The sequence below is a fragment of the Ahaetulla prasina genome, chromosome 4 (genome assembly GCF_028640845.1).
Source record: "Ahaetulla prasina isolate Xishuangbanna chromosome 4, ASM2864084v1, whole genome shotgun sequence".
NCBI lineage: Eukaryota > Metazoa > Chordata > Lepidosauria > Squamata > Colubridae > Ahaetulla > Ahaetulla prasina.
In genome coordinates this window covers 91586927-91612621 of record NC_080542.1, presented here as the reverse complement: position 1 = coordinate 91612621, position 25695 = coordinate 91586927, and the positions used below count along the sequence as shown (strand labels likewise).

At 42.5% G+C, this 25695-nt stretch overlaps 1 protein-coding gene across 1 annotated transcript in view; it reads left to right on the top strand.

Moving 5' to 3' along the window:
- The first annotated feature begins 18741 nt into the window (after positions 1-18741).
- Positions 18742-25695, top strand: part of CMTM8 (CKLF like MARVEL transmembrane domain containing 8) — a 31098-nt gene continuing 24144 nt past the window's right edge. The window contains exon 1 of the mRNA XM_058183766.1: positions 18742-19145. Within this exon, the coding sequence (XP_058039749.1) occupies positions 18981-19145 (165 nt within the window). The 5' untranslated portion in view covers positions 18742-18980. The remainder of the gene's footprint in view (positions 19146-25695) is intronic.

The window sequence follows — 25695 nt, the reverse complement described above, 5'->3', positions numbered from 1 at the left end:
CTGGGGAAGCAAGAAGAGAGCTGACTTCTACTCCTTTTTAAAAGGGGAAAACTTTTTCTCACTTGAACTTAGTGAAGGAAGAAATGGCGTCTGAAAGGAAGTGGATTGGAGGCTGCTTGTGAGAGAAAGCGAAGTTCGTCTTTGTGGATTTTAGCTGAATAGAAGCTTTCCAGAGGAGGCAAGGTGAAAGTTTTTATTTTACAACTTTAATTGGAGACTTTTTGAGACTTTGAGATTTCCTAATTTTAATTAGAGACTTTACTTAAATTAAAATGGCTTCTAAGCCACCAAAAGCTCCCATGACGAGAAGGGGGTCTGAAACTAATTTAGAAGATATATTAAAGGAACAGAACAGAGTTTCTGAAGAGCGATTTAAAGAAATTATGAATAATATTCATGGTGTGAAGGATCAACTTAGGGAAGAAATTAAAGAGACTAATAAAAAAATTAGAGAAGATTTATTGATGGTTTACCAAGGTTTGGCAAAAAATTTGGAAGTAATGGAGGATAAAGTGGAAGTAATTAGTCAAGCAAATCAGTATTTGGATAATAAAGTTGGAGAGCTTCAAAATAAAGTGGATAAAAATGAGGATCATGTGGTGGTATTGCAATATAGAGCGTTGGAGAAGGCTTTGAGAATTAGGGGTCTTCAAGACCGAAAGGAAGAAGACCTTAAAAAAGTTATATCAGAAGCCCTAGCTGAAATGTTAGGCATGGACCCTCGAGAAGTTGATTTTCAAATTGATAAGGCATACAGGGTTAATTCTTGGGTAGCGAGGCAGAAAAAGCTCCCAAGAGATATTGTAATTTATTTTTTAACTTCTACAATAAGAAATCAGATTTTGCAAGCTACATACCAAAAGAAATTGCAAATAGCAGAACAGGAGGTGTTGGTTTTGAAAGAGATCCCTGCTAAAATGTTAAAGGATAGAAGTGATTTTAGGTTTTTACACAAGAGCTTAAGAAGCATCAGATTCAATATAGATGGGAGGTTCCAATTGGTTTAACAGTATTTTTCAAGGCAGGAGATATCGAATTGATACTGAATTGAAAGCAAAGATTTTCTTTTAATGTATTGAAAGTGGATGTAGAAACAGTGGATAAAAGTCTTCAAGAGAAACAGAGTGGGAAGCTGAAACTGCACCTGTGATATCAGTCCTCAAGAACAATCTCAAGAACAAAGAGTGACAAGGGAGCTATTAGGCGTAAGGAGATGGAGGAACGACTTCAAAGACAGGAACGGATTCTACTACTGAAGCTGTGGGAGGAGCCAAGTCAAGAGTGAGGGTCTTCAGCTAATTGCTCAGAAGCTTCAAGAGGCCAGTGATGGCAAATAAATTTTTGACATGGAATGTTAATGGTTTAAATTCAGCACAGAAAAGAAGAAAAATATTCCATTATTTGAAACAATTTAAAAATGATGTGATATGTTTGCAAGAGACACATATAAAATTATCAGATCAGAAATATTTGATTAATTCGAAATTAGGTAAACATTTTGTTTCTTCTGCTCCAAATAAGAAAAATGGTATAGTTATATATTTGAAGAAAAATATATCAAGTAAATTAATTGAAACGGACATTCAAGGAAGATATATTGCTATTGAATTGATTTTAGAAGGAAAAAAGACACTTGTGATTGGCATATATGCACCTAATCAACAACAAAATTAATGGTAGTTTGACAGATAGTTTTAAAATTGCGAAAGGAACAAGGCAGGGGTGTCCTTTATCACCTTTATTGTTTATTTTATCTTTGGAACCTTTATTGGATAAGATAAGAGAGTTAAGGGAGATAGAGGGTATTAGAATTAGAAGATATGAATATAAAGTCAGAGCATTTGCAGATGATTTGGTTGTTATGTTGACTCAGCCTATAAATTCGAGTGTATATTTGTTGGAAGTAATTAATCAATATGGAAGGGTCTCAGGGTTTAAAGTGAATCAAAATAAAACAAAAGTGTTAACCAAAAATATGATTAAGAACCAGAAAGAAAAACTAGAGGAAATAACAGGATTTGAAATTGTAAAAAAGGTTAAATATTTAGGAGTCTTTCTTACTTCATCAAATGGAAAATTGTATAAGAATAATTATGATGTGTTATGGAAAAAAATTCAGAAGGAAATGAATACTTGGAAAAAATTACAATTATCTTTGTTAGAGAATAGCAGCTATAAAATGAATGTTTTGCCTAAATTCTTGTTCTTGTTTCAGATGATACCAATAATTAAGAAAGATAAAATTTGGATGAATGGCAGATTGGAATTAATAAATTTATATGGGAAGGGAAAAAGCGAGAGTCAAAATGAAAATAATGCAAGATACACGGAAAGAGGAGGATTAAAATGCCTAATTTAAAATTGTATTATGAAGCAGTTGTTCTTTCGGTATTAAGTGATTGGTTTAATTTGACGGAGGAAAGGATTTTGAATATAGAAGGTTATGATTTATTATATGGTTGGCATGCATATTTATTGTATGATAAGAAAGTAGATAAAGCTTTTAAGAATCATGTGTTGAGAATTTCTCTTCTGCGTGTCTGGAAAAAATATTATTATAAGTTAAATTACAAAATTCCTATATGGGCATGTCCTAGGCACGCAGTAGAGAATATAAATATAGAACAGGAACAAGAAATGATTACTTATAAAGATCTTTTATACAATGAGAGGGGAAATTTACAACTAAAATCTTTGGATACATTAAAAGAAGAAGGGAGGAATTATACTTGGTTTCAATATGGACAGTTAAAGGCTAGATGGAAAGAAGATCAGAAAATTGGTATCATTCAAAATGAAGAAAATTTGGTTAAACAAATTAGAAATCAAACTCAGGGGCATATAAAGAGATTGTATACTGTGTTGATAGAAATAGATTCTGAAAGAGATTTAATAAAGGATTGTATGATAAAATGGGCACAGAATATTCAAGAACCAATAATGTTGGAAACATGGGAAAAATTTGGGTTAGAAATGTTAAATTTACATAGCGCAGAATTTAAGGGAAAAATTTTATAAGATGTTTTATAGATGGCATTTAGATCCTAAGAAATTATCATGTATGTATCCAGATATGCAAGCGAAATGTTGGAGATGTAATTGTGATGATGCTACATATTTTCATGTATGGTGGACTTGTAAGAAAATTAAGTCTTTCTGGATAAGAATCTGGTGGATTATGCAGAATGTTCTGAAGAAGAAGATAAAGTTCCTACCGCAATTTTTCCTTTTGGGAATAACAACGGACTGTACAGTGATTGAGACTAAGTTGATTTTGAACTTAATAACAGCAGCACGACTGTTGATTGGACAATATTGGAAGAAAAAAGAATTACCCACAATAGAAGAATGGATATTGAAAGTTTCCAATTTGGCTGAGATGGCTAAAATCTCAGCCTTCTTGAAAGACAGTACTCAAGAAAAATATTTAAATGAATGGAAGAACTGGATTGATTATATTCAAAATAGATATCAGATTAAGAAATTTCGGATTGCTTTTGAATGAAGGATGTTATTTTGATTTTAATGGAAGAAGTCAGGTTATGTGAGAGAAAGATTATAATTGTGTTAGATCTTAATAATTTAATGCAAGACTGTTTTGTTTAAGGAACTATACCTTGTGTTTGCTCCGGGAAGTCCGGGGGGGGGGAGGGGGGTTTAGGAGGGAGGGGGGGAGGGGAAAAAATTTAATTGTTGTAAAACTATTTTAATTAAAAAAAAAAAAAAAGAGTTTTCTTTCCGGATTGATGGAATATATTTGTGGATTGCTGTACAAAAGGAACCATTAGGAGATATTGTGATTGACTTTTTAAAAGGAGTAATGAAGGAAAGACAGAGACTAATGCATAAAAAAAAAACGGCAAGAGACAAAAGTATTATTCTTGAAAGAAGTTTTTTTTAAAATATTAACAGATAAAAAATATTAGCGTTCCTGAAAGACTATATGCAAGAAAGATCTGGAAGAAATGGGTTGATTATATGTTTGATATATATCACAAAAGACTAGATATTTGGAATTATATTGGATTTTTTTTTTTCTCTTAAGCTTGTGTACTAAGAAAAATGGCAATGGTCAGAGGAGGAACGACTAAAGTTGAATAGAGATTGTAATTGGCTGTATCGAAATTATGTAATGTGTTTTACTGAATTGTAAATAGAATATTCTCGAAAGACTTTATGTAAGAAAGATTTGGGGGGAAAATGGGTTGATTATATGGTTTATAGAAGTTACAAGGGAGATATTCTCTGAATTGGATTGGATTTTTAAGCATTATCTGGTTTTAAATACTTTAAGATTAATCTGCTGTATTGAATATATTTTACTAATGTTAATTGTTATTTTTGAAGGATTTTGGTTATGTAAGGGGGAAGTCAGAGCCAGAGAGGAAACATTTGTATAATTGCTTTGGAATAATTTAGCTTATGTTTGTTTTTGAACTATACCTTATGGGTGTTCTGGGAAAGGGAAAATTTAGTGAATGATTGTTTTTTGAACTATACCTTGTGTTTGTTCTGGGAAGTCGTGGGGGGGGGGAGGGTGGTTTTGGAGGGAGGGGAGAGGGGTGGAGGGGGGGAAAAGGGGGATTAAAAATTTTGTAATAACTTTTTCAATTAAAAAAAAAAGTTCCGCTACCGGTTCTCCAGAACCTGTCAGAACCTGGTGGATTTCACTCCTGCATATAAGCCTGTGAGCATGGAATATCTCAGGGTACATGGAAAGGCTTTGGGAGTCCTATACAGGTATGTTTATGCCTACATTAGGCTTCCCAGACACTTCCCCCATTCTTGAGGCATTCCATGTTCCACTTAATGACCCATGGGTTCTTTTAACAAATGCATTGGGGAAGCAGGGATAGTAAAGTTATTAATGGGGTGGTTCACTTAAAAATCATCCTAACTTCTGACAATAATGGTCAGACTTCATTACTGTCATAATTCAAGGAATAGATGTAGGAGATGACTAGATAGAGACTGAAGGAGGGGTCTCCTACCTTCTCCCAGTGAGTTGTCCTGTGGCAAGTTGCCAATGGTGAGTTGTACATGAGTTGGTTGGGACCAGCAGGGTGGGGTAGTGGCAGTGAGTTGTCTTAGACCCTATGGACCATATTCTTGATTATTAGTAAAATTTATCTTGAATCAAATGGAAAATGCTATGAAAATATAATAATTTTGATGGAGGTGATATTAGACCATTAGCAGCTTGCTTGATATGATCCCTGGTGATTCTCTGATCTTAACACTATATTTACCTATAAATAAAGCTATTTTCAGAAACTGACATTTCTCCTTGCAGCTGTTTGTCAAACACATATCTACTGTATAATAAATATTACAAATTCTTTGATGTCTATCTGTAATGAAGAAAACTGGCTGAGTCAGAATTTCATGGTAGCTACTTACTGCTAGTATTTGTGTTGAAAATCTTCATTGATACAGGGCCTATAAATATGGGTTTGTATGTCACAGTTTCCAGGCTTAGCACCCTTCAAAGATGTAGGACTAGAATTTTCATCACCTCTTGCCAAATGTTTTTGCTTTCTTTTTCAACATATATCATGAACACAAGTTAGAAAGGAGTGCTACACATTTGGTAATGGACAATAAAGCCATTGTGCATTTTGTTCATTTTTATTTATTTTTTCAACTATATTCTGTCCTGTAGCCTTTAGAAAGTCTTCTTAAATTGTAATCTCTGGTTTTACTGTATACATTTGACAAAGTATTACAATAATATCATTTCCACTTACAGGTTGTATCAAATGTAGCTATTGAAACATTGTGATGGATATTTCAAATATTATATACTTTCCTTTATCCAATGACAAAGTGTGCAGAAGACATAGCGGTCTTTAGCATCAACATATTTTCAATTACCAAGCCAATCCAGTGGTATAATCTTCCTTGAATATTGCATAATAATACATCTTTTACAAATTGCTGAAGCAACTAATTAGCAATCTGGTTTTAAAATAATTCAGAATTTTAAATTGTTTTTGTAATAAATGCAGTTGTATTTCTTGTAAAACGTAAATTTTAAGCATATATAGATTGATCTTCACTGATGAAGAAGATATAAAGGAAGTGAAAAGGACAATACCTGGGATTTTATGTTTAGATCCTCAAAAATCAAAAGCTATAATCTTGGACCATTGCAAGATTGCAAAGTGATCTTCATAAAAATGAACATTATCCTAACCTTTCAAAATGAATCTTACTGCCAAAGCTGTGCAGGACACTGGGCTTTAGTGTTCATGCATGCTCATGTATATCTTGGAGAACTAGAATCAAAGTACATTTAATCCTGGAGTTAAAGTCTAACACTTAAAGTTAAAACTGGAAAAAACTGGAAAAATGTGATAAATGGATTGTGAGTGCATGCATAGATTCACTTACCGTATATACTCGAGTATAAGCCGACCCGAATATAAGCCGAGGTACCAAATTTTACCACAAAAAACTGGGAAAAACTATTGACTCGAGTATAAGCCTAGGGTGGGAAATGAGACTCGAGGAAAGCCCAGGGTTGCCCGAACATGAAAAAGCAAGAGAAGATAGTAAAGCAATAACCCAGTTCTCAAACCGCTTGTTCCAGCCTAAAGTATAGGGTCAACTAGAAAAGCGATCCGGAGAGAGAGCTCTGAGGACTGGGGCAGGGAAAGGCCGCTGAGGAAGGAGGATTCCCAGCTCTAAACAAAGGGAAATCCCGGAATGCCAGCCGGCGGTGCTCGTGTTCCTCCTCCCTCCCAAGCGGCAAAACGGAAGCAGCTCTTTCGCTTGCGGGGAGAGGAGGGAGGAGGGAGGAGGTTGGCTTATTCAACCCTTCCGGCTAGCCATCCAGCCCTTCCCAGGAGAAGGCGAGGAGTTTTGGGCGGCGACCTTTTTGCTAAGCGGCGGCTGCCCGACACCACCAGTTGGGGCGGGGCAGGTGAGCCGCAGTAACTCCCGCCAGGCTGTGCATTGGCGGGGAAGCCTGGCGGTGCAGTGAGAGGCGGGCGGGAGCCGCCAGCCTTCTCGGCTGAGGAGGAGGTTTCCCCGACCGCGCGAGCTTCGCCGCCCGCGAGCCACCCAAAGGCCAGAAGAAAAGGTCATTCCATCGGAGTAATGGGCGAAGGCTCCTTCCTCTCCGCCTTACCCATGCTGTGCGAGCTCAGCCTCCCGGGCCTCGCGCTCTAGCAGCCGCCAAGCTCAGGCGGACTCGGCAGCTCCCCATCAGCACTCGCCGGCGCGATTCGGGCAGGAGGTCGGGCTCGCTCCGTGGCGGTGGCGGTGGCGGCGGCGGCTGCCCGACACCACCAGTTGGGGCGGGGCCGGGTGAGCCGCAGTAACTCCCGCCAGGCTGTGCATTGGCGGGGAAGCCTGGCGGTGCAGTGAGAGGCGGGCGGGAGCCGCCAGCCTTCTCGGCTGAGGAGGGAGGGTTTCCCGATGCGAGCCGCCGCCGCGAGAGCCACCCAAAGGCCAGAAGAAAAGGTCATTCCATCGGAGTAATGGGCGAAGGCTCCTTCCTCTCCGCCTTACCCATGCTGTGCGAGCTCAGCCTCCCGGGCCTCGCGCTCTAGCAGCCGCCAAGCTCAGGCGGACTCGGCAGCTCCCCATCAGCACTGCACGGCGCGATTCGGGCAGGAGGTCGGGCTCGCTCCGTGGCGGTGGCGGTGGCGGTGGCGGCGCGGCAGCAGCAGCAGCAGCAGCAGCCCGCCAAGTTTGCGCCGTCCGCGGTGCTCGCTGGCGGTCTGGTCGTGGTCTGCTCGTGCTTCCTCTTCCTTGCGTCCGCCCGCCAGACACGGGAATGGGGGCTGCCTGGGCGACAAATCCCGAGACCTCGGCGGGCCGCTCCCCGTCCCTCCCGTAGCGCCGGGCAGCGCTGCCAGCTGCCTGCGGTTGCCAGGTGCGGGCGGTGCCGGCTGCTCCTCCCGCTCGTGAACCCGTGCCGCCTCCGCGAGGAGAGGACAGCTAGCCGCTCTTGGCGCGCTTGGTGTGTCCCAGCCTTTCCATGGAGTCCGCTCGGTACCCCTCCTGTCGCGGGTTCCCGAAGACGTAGACTCGAGTATAAGCCGAGGGGGCCGCTTTTCAGCACAAAAAACGTGCTGAAAAACTCGGCTTATACTCGAGTATATACGGTAATTTAAAAAAATGCATTTTTAGTATCTCTATAGGTACAGACAATAAAAGGAGAGAAATCCCAAAACAGCAATCAGAAAATTAAAAGATGGGAAAATAAAAATAATTGGCTGGAGTATATTTATATTTTGACGTGTCCTTTCAGTACTCATCACCATTTCAAGTGAACTTGTTATATACAGTGGCACCTCTGTACTGATTGTTAATTGGTTCCAGGAGGCCCGATGAGTACCAAAAATGATGAGCACCAAATAAATTATTCCCATAAAGAATGGAGGGAGGTCACTGTCCTGCAGATAGCCGGATGTGAGTCTCTTTTTGTGAAGTTGGGTCAGGGGATGCAAGTGGGCTTGCTGATCATGTACCTGGCTCCTTGCTGCGTGGCAGCAGCCCTGCCCAAGCTGCTGGAGGTGATAGCCGAGACGGCGGATGATACCCCCAGACTTATGGTTATGGGGGATTTCAACTTGCCGTCGGTTGGTGAGTCATCGGCGACAGCTCGGGAGTTCATGGCTTCCATGACAGCCTTGGACCTGACCCAGTTAGTTAATGGTCCCACTCACAATGGGGGAAACACACTGGATTTGATCTTTGTCTCTGGACAGTGGCTGAATGATCTAGAATTAGGGAATTTAGTCATCAACCCCTTGTCATGGTCAGACCATTCGCTCCTTCGACTCGACTTCAGAACCGCCAACCCACACCGCAGGGAGACGGAATCGATTCGTTGGTTCCGTCCCAGGCACCTGATGGACCCGGAGAGGTTTCTGATGGAGCTTGGGCCACTTCCTGAGGACCTAGCTCATGGCTCGGTGGAAGAACTAGTCGCCGCCTGGGAAAGGGTGGCGGCAGGGGCTCTGGACCGAGTCGTGCCTTTGCAGCCTCTGATCTGGCATCGCTCTTGACCTGCCCCTTGGTATTCCGACAAGCTGAGAGAGATGAAAAGCCAGAAAAGACACCTAGAGAGTGATTGGAGGGCCAGCCGTTCTGAATCTGATCGAACACTAGTTAGGTCTCATATTCAGACCTATCTAGTGGCGATAAGAGTGGCAAAACGTGAGTATTTTTCCGCTCTTATTGCATCAGCAGATAATCGCCCAGCTGCCCTGTTTAGGGTGACCCGTTCCCTATTTCATCAGGGAGCTCAGGATGACCCCTTGCAGGGGTGTGCTGAGGATTTTGGCCAATATCTGCACGATAAAATTGCTCAGATTCGGGATGGGCTGGACTCCGATTGGGTAGATCCAGGTGGGATGATGGAGGCCATTCTTGATGATGTTATCTGGGATGGGTTTGATTCTGTGGCTCCCGAGGACATGGACAGGATACTGGGGAGGCTGAATGCGACCACATGTTTGCTGGATCCATGTCCCTCCTGGTTGGTACTGGCCACAGGTTGGAGGTTACACGAGGCTGGCTATAGGGAATTGTTAACGCTTCTTTGATGGAGGGTGTCTTCCCGTCCGTCTTGAAAGAGGCGGTGGTGAGGCCCCTTCTCAAGAAGCCTTCCCTGGATCCAGCTATTTTATTGAACTACCATCCTGTCTCCAATCTTCGTTTTGTGGCGAAGGTTGTCGAGAATGTGGTAGCACGACAGCTTCCCCGGTACCTGGATGAAACTGTCTATCTAGACCCATTCCAGTCCGGTTTCCGACCTGGGTACAGCACGGAGACGGCCTTGGTCACGTTGGTGGATGATCTCTGGAGGGCTCGGAATAGGGGTTGTTCCTCTGTCCTGGTCCTATTAGAACTTTCAGCGGCTTTTGATACCATCACCCATGGTATCCTGCTGCGACGGCTGGAGAGATTGGGAGTGGGGGGGCACCGTTTTTCGGTGGTTCTCCTCCTCTCTCTCTGACCGGACACAGACGGTGTTGGCAGGGGGACAGAGGTCAGCTGCGAGGCGCCTCACTTGTGGCATGCCTCAGGGGTCGGTTCTCTCGCCTCTCCTGTTCAACATCTGTATGAAGCCGCTGGGTGAGATCATCCGTGGTTTTGGGGTGAAATATCATCAGTACGCTGATGATACTCAGCTGTACATTTCCACCCCTGACCACCCTAACAAGGCCGTTGAAGGGATGTCCCGGTGTCTGGAGGCCGTGCGGGTCTGGATGGGGAGGAACGGTCTTTGACTCAATCCCTCCAAGACTGAGTGGCTGTGGATGCCGGCATCCCGGTACAGCCAGCTGGTTCTATCGCTGACTGTTGGAGCTGAGTCATTGGCCCCTATGGAGAGGGTTCGCGACTTGGGCATTCTCCTGGATGTTCGGCTGTCATTAGAAGAACATATGACGGCCGTCGCCAGGTGAGCTTTTTATCAGGTGCACCAGATACGCCAGTTGCGCCCCTTCATAGACCGGGATTCCCTATGCACGGTCACTCATGCCCTCATCACTTCCTGCCTGGACTACTGCAACGCTCTCTACATGGGGCTCCCCTTGAAGAGCACCCGGAGGCTCCAACTGGTCCAGAATGCGGCTGCGCGGGTAATAGAGGGAGCTACTCGTGGCTCCCATATAACACCTCTCCTGCGCAAGCTGCACTGGTTGCCGGTGGTCTTCTGGGTGCAATTCAAGGTGTTGGTTACCACCTTTAAAGCGCTCCATGGCATAGGACCGGGCTATTTACGGGACCGCCTGCTGCCACCGATAGCCTCCCACCAACCTGTGCGCTCACACAGGGAGGGTCTCCTCAGGGTGCCATCAGCCAAACAATGTCGGCTGGCGACCCCCAGGGGGAGAGCCTTCTCTGTGGGAGCACCTGCCCTATGGAATGAGCTTCCTCTGGGGTTACAATTACTCCCCGACCTCTGGACCTTCCGACATGAACTCAAGACCTTTTTGTTTTACCGCGCAGGACTGGCCTAATGTATTATGATTTTAATTGGGGTTTTTTATCATTTTTCTATTAATAGTTTTAAATGGGTTAGCCAAATTGAATTAGATCTTTAAAATGTTTTTAACTCTATTTATAAAATTGTTTTTACGTTGGCTGTAAACCGCCCTGAGTCCTTTGGGAGAAGGGCGGTATAGAAATCAAATAAAATCAATTCAATTCAATTCAATAATGTAGTGAGTCACAAGATAGCCAACACGAACAAATTCTAGCTTGTGTGTTGAGTACCAAACAAATAATGAGTACTAGGACAAAAATTTCCCATCAGTATAAGTTGAATACCAAATTCTATGAGTTTCAAAGCAGTTAAGTACTAAGGTACCACTGTATAATAATTTTGAAGTATTCATAATGAATGATTCTGTTTTAGTACAGATTAAAGGTACAAGTATTCTCAGTTTTTGTATTCCTTCAGTTAAATTCTGTAGATTTACATAACCATTGTTCACATTTGCTGGTTCCAGTTTTAACTTAATTAAACTTCCAGTTTTATCAAAAGATAGCATCATTTGCTTGCTTTTAAAATGTTATCAAAGATCATTCACCTGAAGTTAGCTTCTTGTTTTTTGCTCTGTACCAGCCACTTTTAAACATTTGCTAAAAACCAGTACAACATATTAAAGTATCTTCCATGCTGCTTCATATTTGTCACATTTATGGATAGGTACGTCTATTTAATGAAAGATGTTAAGAATATCAAAACTTCAACATAAAAATATTTTATGCTTTGTAAATATAGCAGATTGAGATTTAGTCAGTACTTCTCTCTTCTCAGGAAGGTGCAAGTCTAGATGTATTTCCTTCTTGAAGCAGAGTCTGGTTTAAGGTTTCTTCCAAAAGAACCAAGGTAGAAAAGGATAGAACAGAATAGGGACAGAACTAAAATGGAATCTGGAAGAGCAGAATGAAGCCAGAACAAATTTTAGCCAGTTGTAAATACAATTTAGCAGATTCTAGAAATCACTAGTTTTTGTACATTAGTACCAGTTATTTGAGAGGGGGTATTTCCTAGCCATGTTGAATAATTTATATCCACTCTTCTAATCCATTTTGGTAATGAAGCTTTCTTGTGGAATTTTGCTAAAATTATATGATTTCTGGGAATAGTTGGCTGGCTTGGCTTTCTCTCCTTTTCATGGTCATGTAAAAGAAAGTTTTCCCCTGTCCAATAACATCTGACTCTAGGAGGCAATGTTCATCTCCATTTCTTGGCTGATAGAGCCAGTATTGCCCGAAGACATTTCCACGTCATGTGGCCAGAATGACTGCATACCAAGGCATCCAGAATAGAGTTACCTTCCCACTAAAGTGATACCTATTTATCTACTTGTATTTGCATGCTTTCAAACTGCAAAGTTGGCAGAAGCTGGGGCAATTAACAGGAGCTTGCCCCATCACATAGCACTTGTGTCTGAAATCCAGGCTGTCAGCTTCCCACTGATAAGGTCAGTGTCTTTAACCTCTGAGCCATTGTGCCCCTTCATGGTCATGTATAGCTTGGTAATCATCTGGGAAGAATATTTAAAATGTTGCCAAAAAGAGCTTTATTGGGATTATTTTTGAGTTATATCTGTCCCTTTTCAAGAGAGTATTATATACACTGCAAACTAATAATATATAATTGTGCCTTTGTTGTTTTAGTGTTCTTTTCCTTAATTTTTGTCTTTTAGAAAATTTTACAGTAACTTCTTTTACTTAATTTTACAGCCAACTTGTTGTCTAGATGTAATGGATGCTCATCAATAGCTAACTAGAATGACAATAATTTGGGATTTTATACATATGGAGGGAACCAGGTTGGAAAAGGACAACATACATAACTCTACAATACTCAATGTGGAATCCTTTGTGCTGAGTTTGGTTGTTTATTTGTAGACATTTCATTATCCAACTAACATCATCAATGTGAGTGGGTGTGAGGTTTGCTCCCTGTTTATATATATTAACTTGCCCTGCCAGTTTTGATGAGTTTAGTAGTTTCTTGTTTAGTGTACAGTACACAATGAACATGAATTTGGCAAACTTCAGGAGACAGTGGAGAACAGGGGGGCCTGGTGTTTATGGTCCATAGAGTTGCAAAGACTCAGACACGTCAGTGACTGAACAACAACAAATACAGTTTCTTTCAATGTGTCTGTTAATGGCTGATTTATCTGAATGCCAAGCTCTAGGAATATTCTAGTGTTTTTGTACAGGATTATTATCAACATAATGTATTTGTATTAAAAATATTTAAAATACATTCTGCTTCCATTCAACGGAGAATAAAACTAATTTCTATAAAAAGCTATGCAACTTGTACTTTTCAAACCAAGAATTTTTCATATTCCTTTTCATCATACATATATAAAATCTCTCTATATATTTGTACTCTATAAAATATCTCTGCTGGATAAATGAATTCAGGATTAGGGATTATGGTGTTGGAAGAAATGTTCATCTGGGTTCAGTTCCAAGAGGGGAGAAGGACACTGGAAACATGGAAGCTGTTTGGAAAGATGGTTTAATGGTGGACAGGACCATGTGGTTTGACGTCCTGGGCAATCAAGCATATGGGGGTGTGTGAAAGAGAGAGATTTATACCCTCTCTTGGGCCCCACCTTGGAGCTTCCGGTTCCTGTGTAAGAAGTGTACTCTGATTGGTTGTCAGACTCCCATGGGGCCATGCAGGACTAACTTTGTAGGTTGTCTTGAGTCCCAGGCTTGGTTGAATCTTGCTGGGTGATATAATGAAGGGACTTTGGGCAATTCCTATTATGGCTTAATGGCTTTGTCCTGGTTTGGATCTTGAGAAAAGGCTAATCCTATCACCCTGGAGCTGAAGGTCTTTTGTAGATTAGATGGTTCACTCTTTTGTCTTGTAGATAGGTTGGCATCATTCTTTCTGGGGTTATTAACAAAGGTGGGGTCTGCTTTTCAAGAGCATGTGTCTTCTTTTCTCATCCTGGGAGGTATAATATTCTGCCTTTTTAATATTTCCTAGAATATCTCATTCTTCTAGGAGAGGGGTGGATGCTAATTTCCTAAAATGGCAATCACATTTTACAGGCTTATACATAGATGAATCCAGTGGTGAAATCTGAACCGTTTTACTGCCGGTTTGTTGTCTGCGCACACGCACCATGCAACAAATGCAAGGTGTGCATATACGTAGTACAAGCCAAAAGGAGGCATGGGGTAAGTAGAACAGCGCGCGGGGTGGTGGTGGTGATCAGCTGTGGCCCGTGATCTTTTTTTAATTATTTTTAAAAGTGAATTCAGCTGAATAGGTTGTAAAAAATGCTTTTAAAAGTAAAAAAAAGGCTCTGACAATTGTGCGGCTCAGCTGTGATCGTCAGAGCCTCTTTTTTTACCTTTTAAAAGCATTTTTTAAAAGAAGTGGCAAGTGGGGAAACGGGTGACCAGGCATTGGATGGGCAAGGGTGGGAGGGCCACAGATTTTTGCTACCAGTTCTCTGAACCACCCATCACCATTACTATCAGATGGGTCGATCTGGTCCGAACCGGGAGCATTTCATTCCTGGATGAATCTATACATGTAGAACTTTCTTTCCAATGATAGAGGTCTTAATGAAACAAGTATAGGTAAAGCATTGACTGACTTCCTATAACAACTATGCTGCATTTTTACTTGAATGGTTAATAATAATATTAAGGTAAATATAATATTAAGGTTTCTTCTTTTTCACTGGCTACATGGCAATAAAAGGGTGATTGTTCAGGTGGCAGCATTTAATTATTTTGTCTGTGATGATATCTATATGTAAGAAAAATGTCATTTTTGTCGGTCTCTCAGCAACTTTCAATTTTATTTGTCAGGATAAAGTTGCAGTACAAAAAAATAAGTTTCTTGGTTTGAGTTCTAACAAAGCTAAGATAATTGGGCAAAGTGCTAAAAATATTTCTTAACTATGTAATTGCAAAGTGAAGTATTACAATTGTACCTGACAGAATTGATCTGGGAAAAACTGACCCATTATTTATTATTATTATCAATTTTATAGGGTGTTATTGTATTTTAAATTTGGCCATTTGAATAAGTTTTTTAAGGGTTGTTCTTAGTATTGTATGTATTGTTTCTTTTGTATTTTATTTTGGGTGTTCACCACCCTGAGTCCTTCAGGAGAAGGGCGGTATACAAATTAAAATATTATGATGATGATGATGATGATGATGATGGGATAAGAGGAATTCCTTAAGTTAAAGAATGCTTCCAATGGGTGCAGTTCAAAAAGAATAACAAAGGGGATGTAAGGAATTTAGTCTTATTGAATGTCAGCCACTAAAATGCAACATGGCCTTTCGGTATGAAATGATGCCTTTGCGAAATAACAACCTTGATATGTTTAAGAAATCTACATTAATCTCGGTCAATTTGCCAACTGGTGGAAATGAACAGTAATGTAAAATAGGTTTGAAATTTCCTTGGGGAGGGGAATAAACTAATGATAGCTGTTTTGTTCTGAAAGCAATTTATTTTTGTATTTTAAAAATGAAGTGCTATCCAATAGGAAATAAATTATTTTTGCAGCTAATTTCTTGAGGAGAAAGTCCTTGCTTCCTGTTTTATCCCAAAAGTGTGATCTTGGAAGAAAATTGTTCTGAGAGGGACTGGCCCTAAAGTACCCACTGAAATTCATCGCTAAAATTAAAATAATACTTGGTATTCTTAGTGCCAGTCCAACACCTTAACTATTACCTATTCCAACACATGTAGAAAGCATTAAATTAGGACAACCTGCTTAACAAAATGAATCCTATAAACCAGGGGTAGTCAACCTTTTTATACTTACTGCCCACTTTTGTATCTCTGTTAGTAGTAAAATTTTCTAACTGACCACCGGTTCCACAGTAATGGTGATTTATAAAGTGTATCATCATCTGTGCAAGCCTCTTGCGCATCGATTGGGTTTGTGGAGGTGGGGCGCTGGCTACCAGCTCTGCTTGTCTGTTACAGCTGGGTGGTTTGGGGGGAGATGCACGAGCTATTCTGGGACGAGGCTCTTTTGTTTGCAGTCGCACTATAGCGCCATTTAGTTTTACTTACGTAACGTGAACTAAACTTATGCGCGGGCAGTGCAAATAGTATATTTTCAGAAATTTAAATTGTCACGGGGAATTTTATGAAAACCTAATGAAAATGTTTTTAAATAATGCTATGAAATTTTTTTTTAAAGTCAATTAAATTAAAGAAAAAGGAAAGTGATTCAGTATTGGACAAAACCCCTACCGCCCACCATGAAAGCTGGAACGCCCATTAGTGGGTGATAGGGACCAGGTTGACCACTGCTATAAATGAATCTTAGCTTCTTTATCATTTTTCTAAGTACATTTCTGCAAAAATACCTTCCATGTCTCCTAACAAGAATTAAAAAAGAATACATCTTTGTTGAATCATGTGTCACCTATATAAATGCATATGCATGTATATAAAATAGGAGTATGTCCACTAGCTCTAGGTCCCAACATGACCGGTGACCAAAAGAATGCCAAATCTGTACAGGGGCTTCTCTGCATAGATTCCAGTGCACAGAGGTTCAAAGTGCATGATCTCTGTTCCCCAATATTCTTATAAAAATTAATCAAGCTTATGCATCTTTGGTTCCGGCACTTAGACCCAGATGCAAATCTGATCCCAACATTGAGGTGACATTTGGATTACAAGTATAATAGCAATAGCACGTCACAGTGCTTTACAGCCCGCTGTAAGTGGTTTACAGAGTCAGCATATTGACCCTAACAATCTGGGTCCTCATTTTACCAACCTCAGAAGGATGGAAAGCTGAGTCAACCTTGAGCCTATGAGACTCGAACTGCCAAACTGCTGGCAGCCAGCAATCAGTAGAAGTAGCCTGCAGTACTGTCTTCTAACCACTGTGCCACCACAGCTCCTCATCATGGATACAAACTAAAATTTGCAGAGGGCTGATTTTTAAAATTTCTAATGATTTAGAAACAGCATAGTACATCGGAATGTCAACATGGGAATGATGTGTTGTTTATCCCCTCAAAATAAACTGTCCACATGCATAGCTTTTTGATTAAGGCACCAGTCTAGGAAACAAGAGATTGTGAGTTCCAGTCACACCTTATGTTTGGAAAGCTGGCTGAGTGACTTTGGGTCAGTCACATTCCCTCAGTCCAACTCACCATACATGGTGGTTGTTGTGAGGAAAATAGAAGGGAGTATTAGATATGTTATCTGCCGTCAGTTATTTATAAAAATAATAAAAGTGGAATAAAAAACATATTTATTTCCCCCTCCCGCCCAATAATTCCTAGCCAGCAGTGGGGTGGGCACCAGGCAGGAAACTGCAAATCCTTGAAGGATTATAACATGTGTCTTTTAAATATTAGTCATGAGCAACAATGAACTGCAATTGCTATGATGCAAACACTATAGACTGGATTCAAGCCAAAATACAGTATGTTTGCTTGTCTGAACCAAGAGTTATACATTCAATAAACTGTTGTTAGGCAAATGTAGCTTATTGTGGGAATTTCATATGTAAAGATACTTGATTGAAATCAGTGTGAAAATTGCTACATATTGCAAGTAAAGTTTATTTTTATTTAAACCTAACTCTTAGTGACTGCATGGGCAGGATCATGTTGTTTCCATGGGAAAAATTAAAGGGGTAAATTTGTTCTTTCAGGAGTTTATATTTTTCTTAACTTCTAATACATAGCTTATAGCCATAAAACTGTAGACTGTTCAAACGAGAGAAGTATACATTGGTCATGTAACTTAGTTAAGGACTAAGTTGATATTCTGGGGGTTATTCTGTTGAATATCAGCCCATTTTATTATCCATGTACTAGGAGTGCCACATGATAAATTGGGAGTTGGCATTACATCAAGGGTTAGGCGTTAGTGTCCATTTTTTTATGCTGAGTTTGATCAAATATATAGTCTTTGTATTGACTGCTTGGTTTGCCAAGCATACAATACATGCCTGTATTCAAAAGACAATTAATCTGCTTCATTAGCTACTATAAAATGTGCAACCTGATTTACAAACTATATAAAACTCAAAATGGCTCACAAAAATATTCAAAAATTATACTGAAAGTCCCGCTTAGATTCTGAGGGGCGGTTGTTCTATTTAACAAGTTATTTAATAAATAGGCCTTTAACAAGGCCTATTTAATAAGTTTTTTAGATTAATGTTTTACTTTGTATATTTATGTGTTTTTTATATGGCTGTACACCGCCCTGAGTCCCTAGGGAGATAGGGCGGTATAAAAGTATGAATAAATAAATAAATAAATAAACAAAGCAAAACCAAGAATAATAAATATCGAAGAGAATATGCAAGAAATTTATATTTTCCTAGAAAATAAGAGAGCCTGTCTGTATCTGCAACTGGTTTTCTATTTGTTATTCTCGTCGCTAACAATCATAATGAAGAACAGGAGAAGGTGGAGGAGATACTGATTAACGACAATTATGCATTTTCTGATGTAATCCTTCAAGGTCTCTGTTCGACCCAACTATATCTCTATTACCTCTTTCGGAATTCGAACTGACTTCAGAGGCGCTTACCCAGTTAAACGTTCCCAATCAATAGTGAAGTCGGTCAAGATAAGTTTCTTATTAGGTCGAAAAAAATCCAAACCGACCCCAATTTGAAGCAGGCAGCAATACCGCTTGGAACTAGCATAACCCTTTTTCTTTTTCCCCGACCCCTCCCCAAACTGTACGGCCCCAGGTGACGGAGGCCTCTCCCCTCCCCGTCCGCGCGCGTCCCCTTAGCTCTGCCCCCAGGACTCCCGCCGGCGGGGCTTTTCACAAGCGACGGTTGCGGACGCTGCGCTAAAACCTGCACCTTCCTAACAGCCCTTAGTGTAATTTGCTTCTCCGGACGCCAACCTTCGGCCGCAAGTCCAGAGCCTTTGGGTTGAAGAGCCTGTTTCTGGCTGCGGCAGCTGGCAGTCAAGCTCTCGACGGTGTCCTGCTGCCGCTAAAGATGGAACAGACGCCCAGCGAGAGCCATCAGGAGCGCGCTCGTTCGCACATGGTGACCACAATCAGCAGCTCTTTTGCGACTACTTTCACGTCCAGATCCAGCACGCTCGCCTACGACAAAGAATTTCTGAAGACGATTCCTGGAGTCCTCATGGTGGTTGAGATAGTAAGTCCAGCACTCCCAAGGGGCGGTCGTAAGCAATGCAAATATACGTTGGGTAGAAGTCTCACAAACTTGGCTTCTGGAATATAAACATACGCGCCAACAAAAGCCTGTATTCGCACGTTACCTCAAGCCCCATTTTGCCTTAGGGGCTTTGCGTACGCAGCTAAAGTGCTTAGCTTACTGGTCAGTATGACTTGCAATTCGGAAATCTTGGTATTTGTTTTAACTTTGTTAACACAACTGCTAGGATTTGAGATTTCCACCTTACTCCTACCACTCTTCACTCAAAGCAGAACACAAATACGTTCCACAGCCAAGATAGCCAGCAAGAAAGGGCATTTGGCTAAAACTGAGGAGGAAGCTTTAAATTTAGGCAGCCCTTTCCCTCTTCATCAAAAACCATTCAAATTACTGGTATGACCTTTTAGTATTTTCATTTCTTTTCACATATGGTTTTTAAGTTTTTCTACAGGTGAGGCTTCAAAATTCAGAAGAATGTTTTAAACATCTAAGCAATATAATAAGTCAACATAATATAATGATATGTTTTCTAGCCATATTTAAAAATTATGAAGGAACTTATTTATTCATTCTGGCTTGTGAAATAAGCCAATTTGGGCTAGTAGTTAAGGTGCTGGACTGGGAGCATCTTACTTGATAAGAAATCATCTGGGTGACTTAGAACAAAGACAATAGTCAACCCTTTCAAAAATGTTGCCAAGAATAGGAAGTTGTTCTTGTAATAATCAAGACTGACTTGAAGGCAATTCCCCCACCCTCAACTGATAGTCAATTCACATTGTGAATACCCTGAATATGTGCAAAACTTTCAAATTGTTTCAAATATGCCAGGACTATTGATAGTGAAACCATTTTTTACTACCAAGTCTTGTGCAAATTATATAATCAAGCAATGTGTAATTTATTTCTAAATCTTATAAGAAAATAAAATATTTTCCCTCTGAAGAATAGCTCTATTTGTCAATTACACCAGAGACAACAAAGAATATAGCTACGACTAGCAAATTAAGGATTAATAAATTTATTCAAGCCCACTATATATAATATAATTTATTTACCTAAAATTTTGTAATAAATAGGTTTCCTATATATTACTCCTCTGCCCTATAAAAAAGAAAGGTAAGAATTATTGCTTTATGGGCCATTACTGAAAAGTAGAAGAGTTTTCCTGTCTTCCCATAAGATAAGATCTGTAGGCAGCTACTGTTAAATTGGCTCCTTTTCAGAAGTGCTACATCTGATTTCTTAACTCTGCAGTTTACCGGGTTTCCCCTAAAATAAGACCAGGTCTTATTTTCTTTTGACCCCCGAAATAATCACTGGGCCTTATTTTCAGGGAGATCTTATTTTTCCCCATGTACTGGGAGGTGGGGTGGGGTGGGGAAGCTGCCCCTCTTACCAGCAGCTTGGTCCGTGGAACAGCTGATCAGCGGGTGACCTGCCCCCACCTCAAAGAATCCCGGCCACTCTTGAAGCTGATTGAGGCTGCAAAAGCAGCAGTAGGCACCACACATCTTGTGCCCCCTTTAAGAACAGTCTTACCTCAATCAGCTTTAATGGCCTAAGTGCTTGGCGTGCCCCAGCCTCCGCCTCTCCTGCTTGCTGACCCGGCTGCTGCTGGGACACTTTTGGCCACAGGCAGCTGAGCAGCTGCCTGTGCTGTTGCTGGCCTTGCGGGGACTCTTCGTCCTCCTGAGAGCACTGCATTTGGCCGTCCTGCTGGACTGCTCCTGCTTGGTGTGGGATGAGTTGTCCCAGATCTACCATTACTACCGTGGGGGAGGGTACAGAGCTGGCAAGTCCCAATGATGAGCAAGGCTGCAGCGATGGGACACATCAGGACAGTGCCAGTCAGCTGTTCATCAGCAGGCTGCTCTCCTGGCCGGGTCTGGCTGCAAGCGGAACTGGCAGGCAACAAGATGCGCGGCCAGTGCAAAGAACAGGGCAGCAATGGTGGGATATGTCAGCTACTCATCAGCAGGCCACTATCCTGGTCAGGTCTGGCCGCAAGCAGCAGTCAACAAAGTGCATGGCCAGTACAAAGAACAGGGAGGTGACATCCAGTTGCAGCAGCCTGGCCAGGCTGACAGCATGGTGCAGAGTCCTGGGAAGCAGGGCTCGAAGTGCGTGCATGGCCACAGGGGCGAACAGCTGATGAGCCGCTGTGTTGTGCTGCAACCGGAAGACCTGTTGCCTCCCTGTTCTTTGCGCCGGTTGTGCACCTTGTTGCCTGCAGGTGCCACTCATGGCCAGACCTGGCCAGGACAGCAGCCTGCTGAAGAATGGCTGGCCAGCGCTGTCCTGACGTGTCCCGCTACCGCAGTCTTGTTTGTCGTTGGAGTTGCCAGCTCCAATGGTTGCAGCTCCATGCCTCCCACCATCTCCAGGTATGGTGAGCCCCAGATTGGGACTCAACAAGGGGCTCTTGGCTGCAAGGTTGCCTGGTGCTGTGGCAGGCCCATGGTTGGCAAGAGTATGCAAGAAACACCTCCGGATGCCCAGAAAGATAGAACAAGAGGCAGCTCCCGATCAGCTCAGCTGATCTGTGGCTTACAATTAAGGGGCCCAGGTGCCATTAGCTGACCTGGGAAGGGAAGGGCTGCCTCCTGTGCTGGCCACACCCACCCTTTCACCAGGGCTTACTTTTGGGGTAGGGCATATATTAGGTCAACCCCCAAAAAATCCAGCTAGGACTTATTTTCTGAAATGTCATATTTTTAGGGAAACATGGTAGTTCCATTCTATATGTCTAGTTGACACTCTTTAGTAATTGCTTTTCTCCATTTGTTAAGAACCATTCATGTTCAAGACAGTTGAAAGTCTACAAAGAAGCTGGCTGGAGCATGTATAAACAGTGCTGGAATGAAAAAGTTGGAAAGTTCCTTGGGTTTCACTTCAGCAGTTTTATTCAAGAGGGAATATAGGATGATGAAGTGATCATTATTGATATTTGATTAATAAGGACTATTTCTGAAACAGCATCAGGTGAATCCTGTTGTTCCTGGAGCAGAATGACACTATGCATGCAGGGCAGGCTTTATTCCTATAAACACTTTAGTACGCTGGTCATACCTTATTCTGTTAACATACTGACAGTGAAGAGGTAAAATGATGCTAAGGAATACAGACTTCAGCCTAGAAATCCACTCCAGTAATGGGCACTGTAGAAGAACAGCTGGAAAGAGAAGGGAATGTGGAGATGTTTGGAGTAATTTATTATGAGAACATTACGGTAGAAAGATAGGGATATGTTTTACCTTAGCAAAAATTTATGTTATCTACTTACTGGTTTCATACAGTATATTAAAAATAATGGTGGGCCTTCTTAGCCAGAGCTACACATTTGTAAAAGACTTGGGTCCTCAGTTTCAAGGAACATGATGCCAAATGAGGCAGCTGCATCAACATGTAGATGGAGCCTGGATTTTATGGCATTTTGTGCTGGGCTGATGTTTTTTTGATATTTATGTGTTAGCCATCATGTAGTTCATTCAATATAGTTTATAGTTAATCCTTTGTCATGGTCAGATCACTCTCTCCTTCGCCTGGACTTTCTGACCGCCATTCAACACCACAGGGAGACGGAGCCGATGCGTTGGTTCCGTCCCAGGCGCCTGATGGACCCAGAGAGGTTCCGGACGGAGCTTGGGCCATTCCCTGAGGGTCTGGCTCACGGCACGTCTGAGGAACTTGTTGCGGCCGGGGAATGGGCCGCGGCGGGGGCCCTAGATCGTGTCGTGCCTTTGCGGCCTCTGACCCGGCGCAGGTCCCAACCGGCTCCTTGGTTCTCCGAGGAGCTGAGGGGGATGAAGCGTCGGAGAAGACGCCTAGAGAGCTCCTGGAGGTCTAGCCGTTCAGAGGCTGATCGGACACTAGTGAAGTCCTATACTAGGACTTACCTAGTGGCATTGAGGGAAGCGAGGCGTTGCTACGCCTCCTCCCTCATTGCGTCGGCAGATAACCGCCCAGCCGCCCTGTTTCGGGTGACTCGTTCCCTCCTTCATCAGGGGGAGCGGGATGACTCGCTGCAGGGACGTGCTGAGGAGTTTAACGGTTATCTATACGATAAAATCGTTCAGCTTCGGGACGGGTTGGACCAAAATTGCGGTGACTCAGGAAAGGCGCCCGAGGGTGGTCTTGGTGACATTGTCTGGGATGAGTTTGACCCTGTGGCTCCCGAGGACATGGACAGGTTGTTGGGTAGGTTGAATGCCACCACGTGTTTACTGGACCCGTGCCCCTCCTGGCTGGTGCTGGCCACTCAGGAGGTGACACGAGGCTGGCTCCAGGCGATTACGATCGCTTCTTTGGTGGAGGGTGTCTTTCCGGCCGCCTTGAAAGAGGCGGTGGTGAGGCCCCTCCTTAAGAAGCCTTCTCTGGACCCGGTTGTTTTAGGTAATTATCGTCTGGTCTCCAACCTTTGCTTTGCGGCGAAGGTTGTAGAGAGTATGGTGGCATATCAGTTTCCCTTACACCTGGATGAAACCGTCTATCTAGACCCGTTCCAGTCCGGTTTTCGGCCCGGTTACAGCACGGAGACGGCTTTGGTCGCGTTGGTGGATGATCTCTGGAGGGCCAGGGATAGGGGTTGTTCCTCTGCCCTGGTCCTATTAGACCTCTCAGCGGCTTTCGATACCATCGACCATGGTATCCTGCTGCGCCGGTTGGAGGGATTGGGAGTGGGAGGCACCGTTTATCGGTGGTTCTCCTCCTATCTCTCCGACCGGTCGCAGTCGGTGTTGACAGGGGGGCAGAGGTCGGCCCCGGGGCGCCTCACTTGTGGGGTGCCGCAGGGGTCGATCCTCTCGCCCCTTCTGTTTAACATCTACATGAAGCCGCTGGGTGAGATCATCAGTGGTTTCAGCGTGAGGTACCAGCTGTATGCGGATGACACCCAGCTGTACTTTTCCACACTGGACCACCCCAACGAAGCTATCGAAGTGCTGTCCCGGTGTCTGGAGGCCGTACGGGTCTGGATGGGGAGAAACAGGCTCAAGCTCAATCCCTCCAAGACAGAGTGGCTGTGGATGCCGGCATCCCGGTACAGTCAGCTAAATCCGCGGCTGACCATCGGTGGCGAGTCATTGGCCCCGATGGAGAGGGTGCGCAACTTAGGCGTCCTCCTGGATGAACGGCTGTCTCTAGAAGATCATTTGACGGCCGTCTCCAGGAGAGCGTTCTACCAGGTCTGCCTGGTGCGCCAGTTGCGCCCCTTTCTGGACCGGGATGCCCTATGCACGGTCACTCACGCACTCGTGACGTCTCGCCTGGATTACTGCAATGCTCTCTACATGGGGCTCCCCTTGAGGGGCATCCGGAGGCTACAGTTAGTCCAGAATGCGGCTGCGCGGGTGATAGAGGGAGCCCCTCGTGGCTCCCGTATAACACCCATCCTGCGCAGACTGCACTGGCTACCTGTGGCCTTCCGGGTGCGCTTCAAGGTTTTGGTGACCACCTTTAAAGCGCTCCATGGCATAGGGCCGGGTTATCTACGGGACCGCCTACTGCTACCGAATACCTCTCACCGACCCGTGCGCTCTCATAGAGAGGGACTCCTCAGGGTGCCGTCAGCGAGGCAATGTCGTCTGGCGGCGCCCAGGGGAAGGGCCTTCTCTGTGGGGGCTCCCACCCTCTGGAACGAACTACCCCCAGGACTTCGTCAGCTTCCGGACCTTCGGACCTTCCGCCGCGAGCTTAAAACATACTTATTTAATTGCGCAGGATTGAGCTAGATTTTAATTTACGGGTTTTAAATTGGGTTTTATTTTCATATTTTTAATTTAGGCTTTTAGAATAAGTTTTTTAATTGTTTTTAGACTGTATTTATCTATTTTTAAATGCCTGTAAACCGCCCTGAGTCCTTCGGGAGATAGGGCGGTATATAAATTTAAATAATAAATAATAAATAAATAGTATATCTATCCAACTAATTGGAGCGTATTCAGCAAAATAACTAAACCAATCTGGAGTTAATCTGTTATATGAACTCAGCTGTTTATTGATTGGGTTGTCTGAAGCAGTTTTATAATTTCATTTCATATTAAGAAACTGAATGATGATGCCCTTTGAATAGTAAGACTGAAAATAAAACATTTGACTCAGCCTTAGTAGACAGTTTTAAAGTCTAACCTTGTATTTATTTATTTAGAATTAACAAATAAATTTGAATTAATTTGCAATGAGTCCAAAGTGGTTAGATAATTTAAACTGTTCTTTTATAGAAGTTTAGTTTGAATGTAGTCACACAACCAAGTTCGAACTGTACTGCTCCTGCTTCAGCTGCCTCTGATGAAGAGGTTCGAATACAGCTCTGGTTTAAAGAATAGTCAGTGAGTGGGGTTCTCTCCTGAAACACTCATTAGCTGCCACACCCTTAGTGTAGTGTTCTGCCAAAATTCCTGTAAGAGATTGGAAACTGAGAGATTATTGTTGTGCTGCTAATATAATCGTAACATCTAGTATGTACAGTGGAAACATTTTTTTTAATTTATTTTTTTTTACCTCACCTTCATTCTATTTTTTATATAAC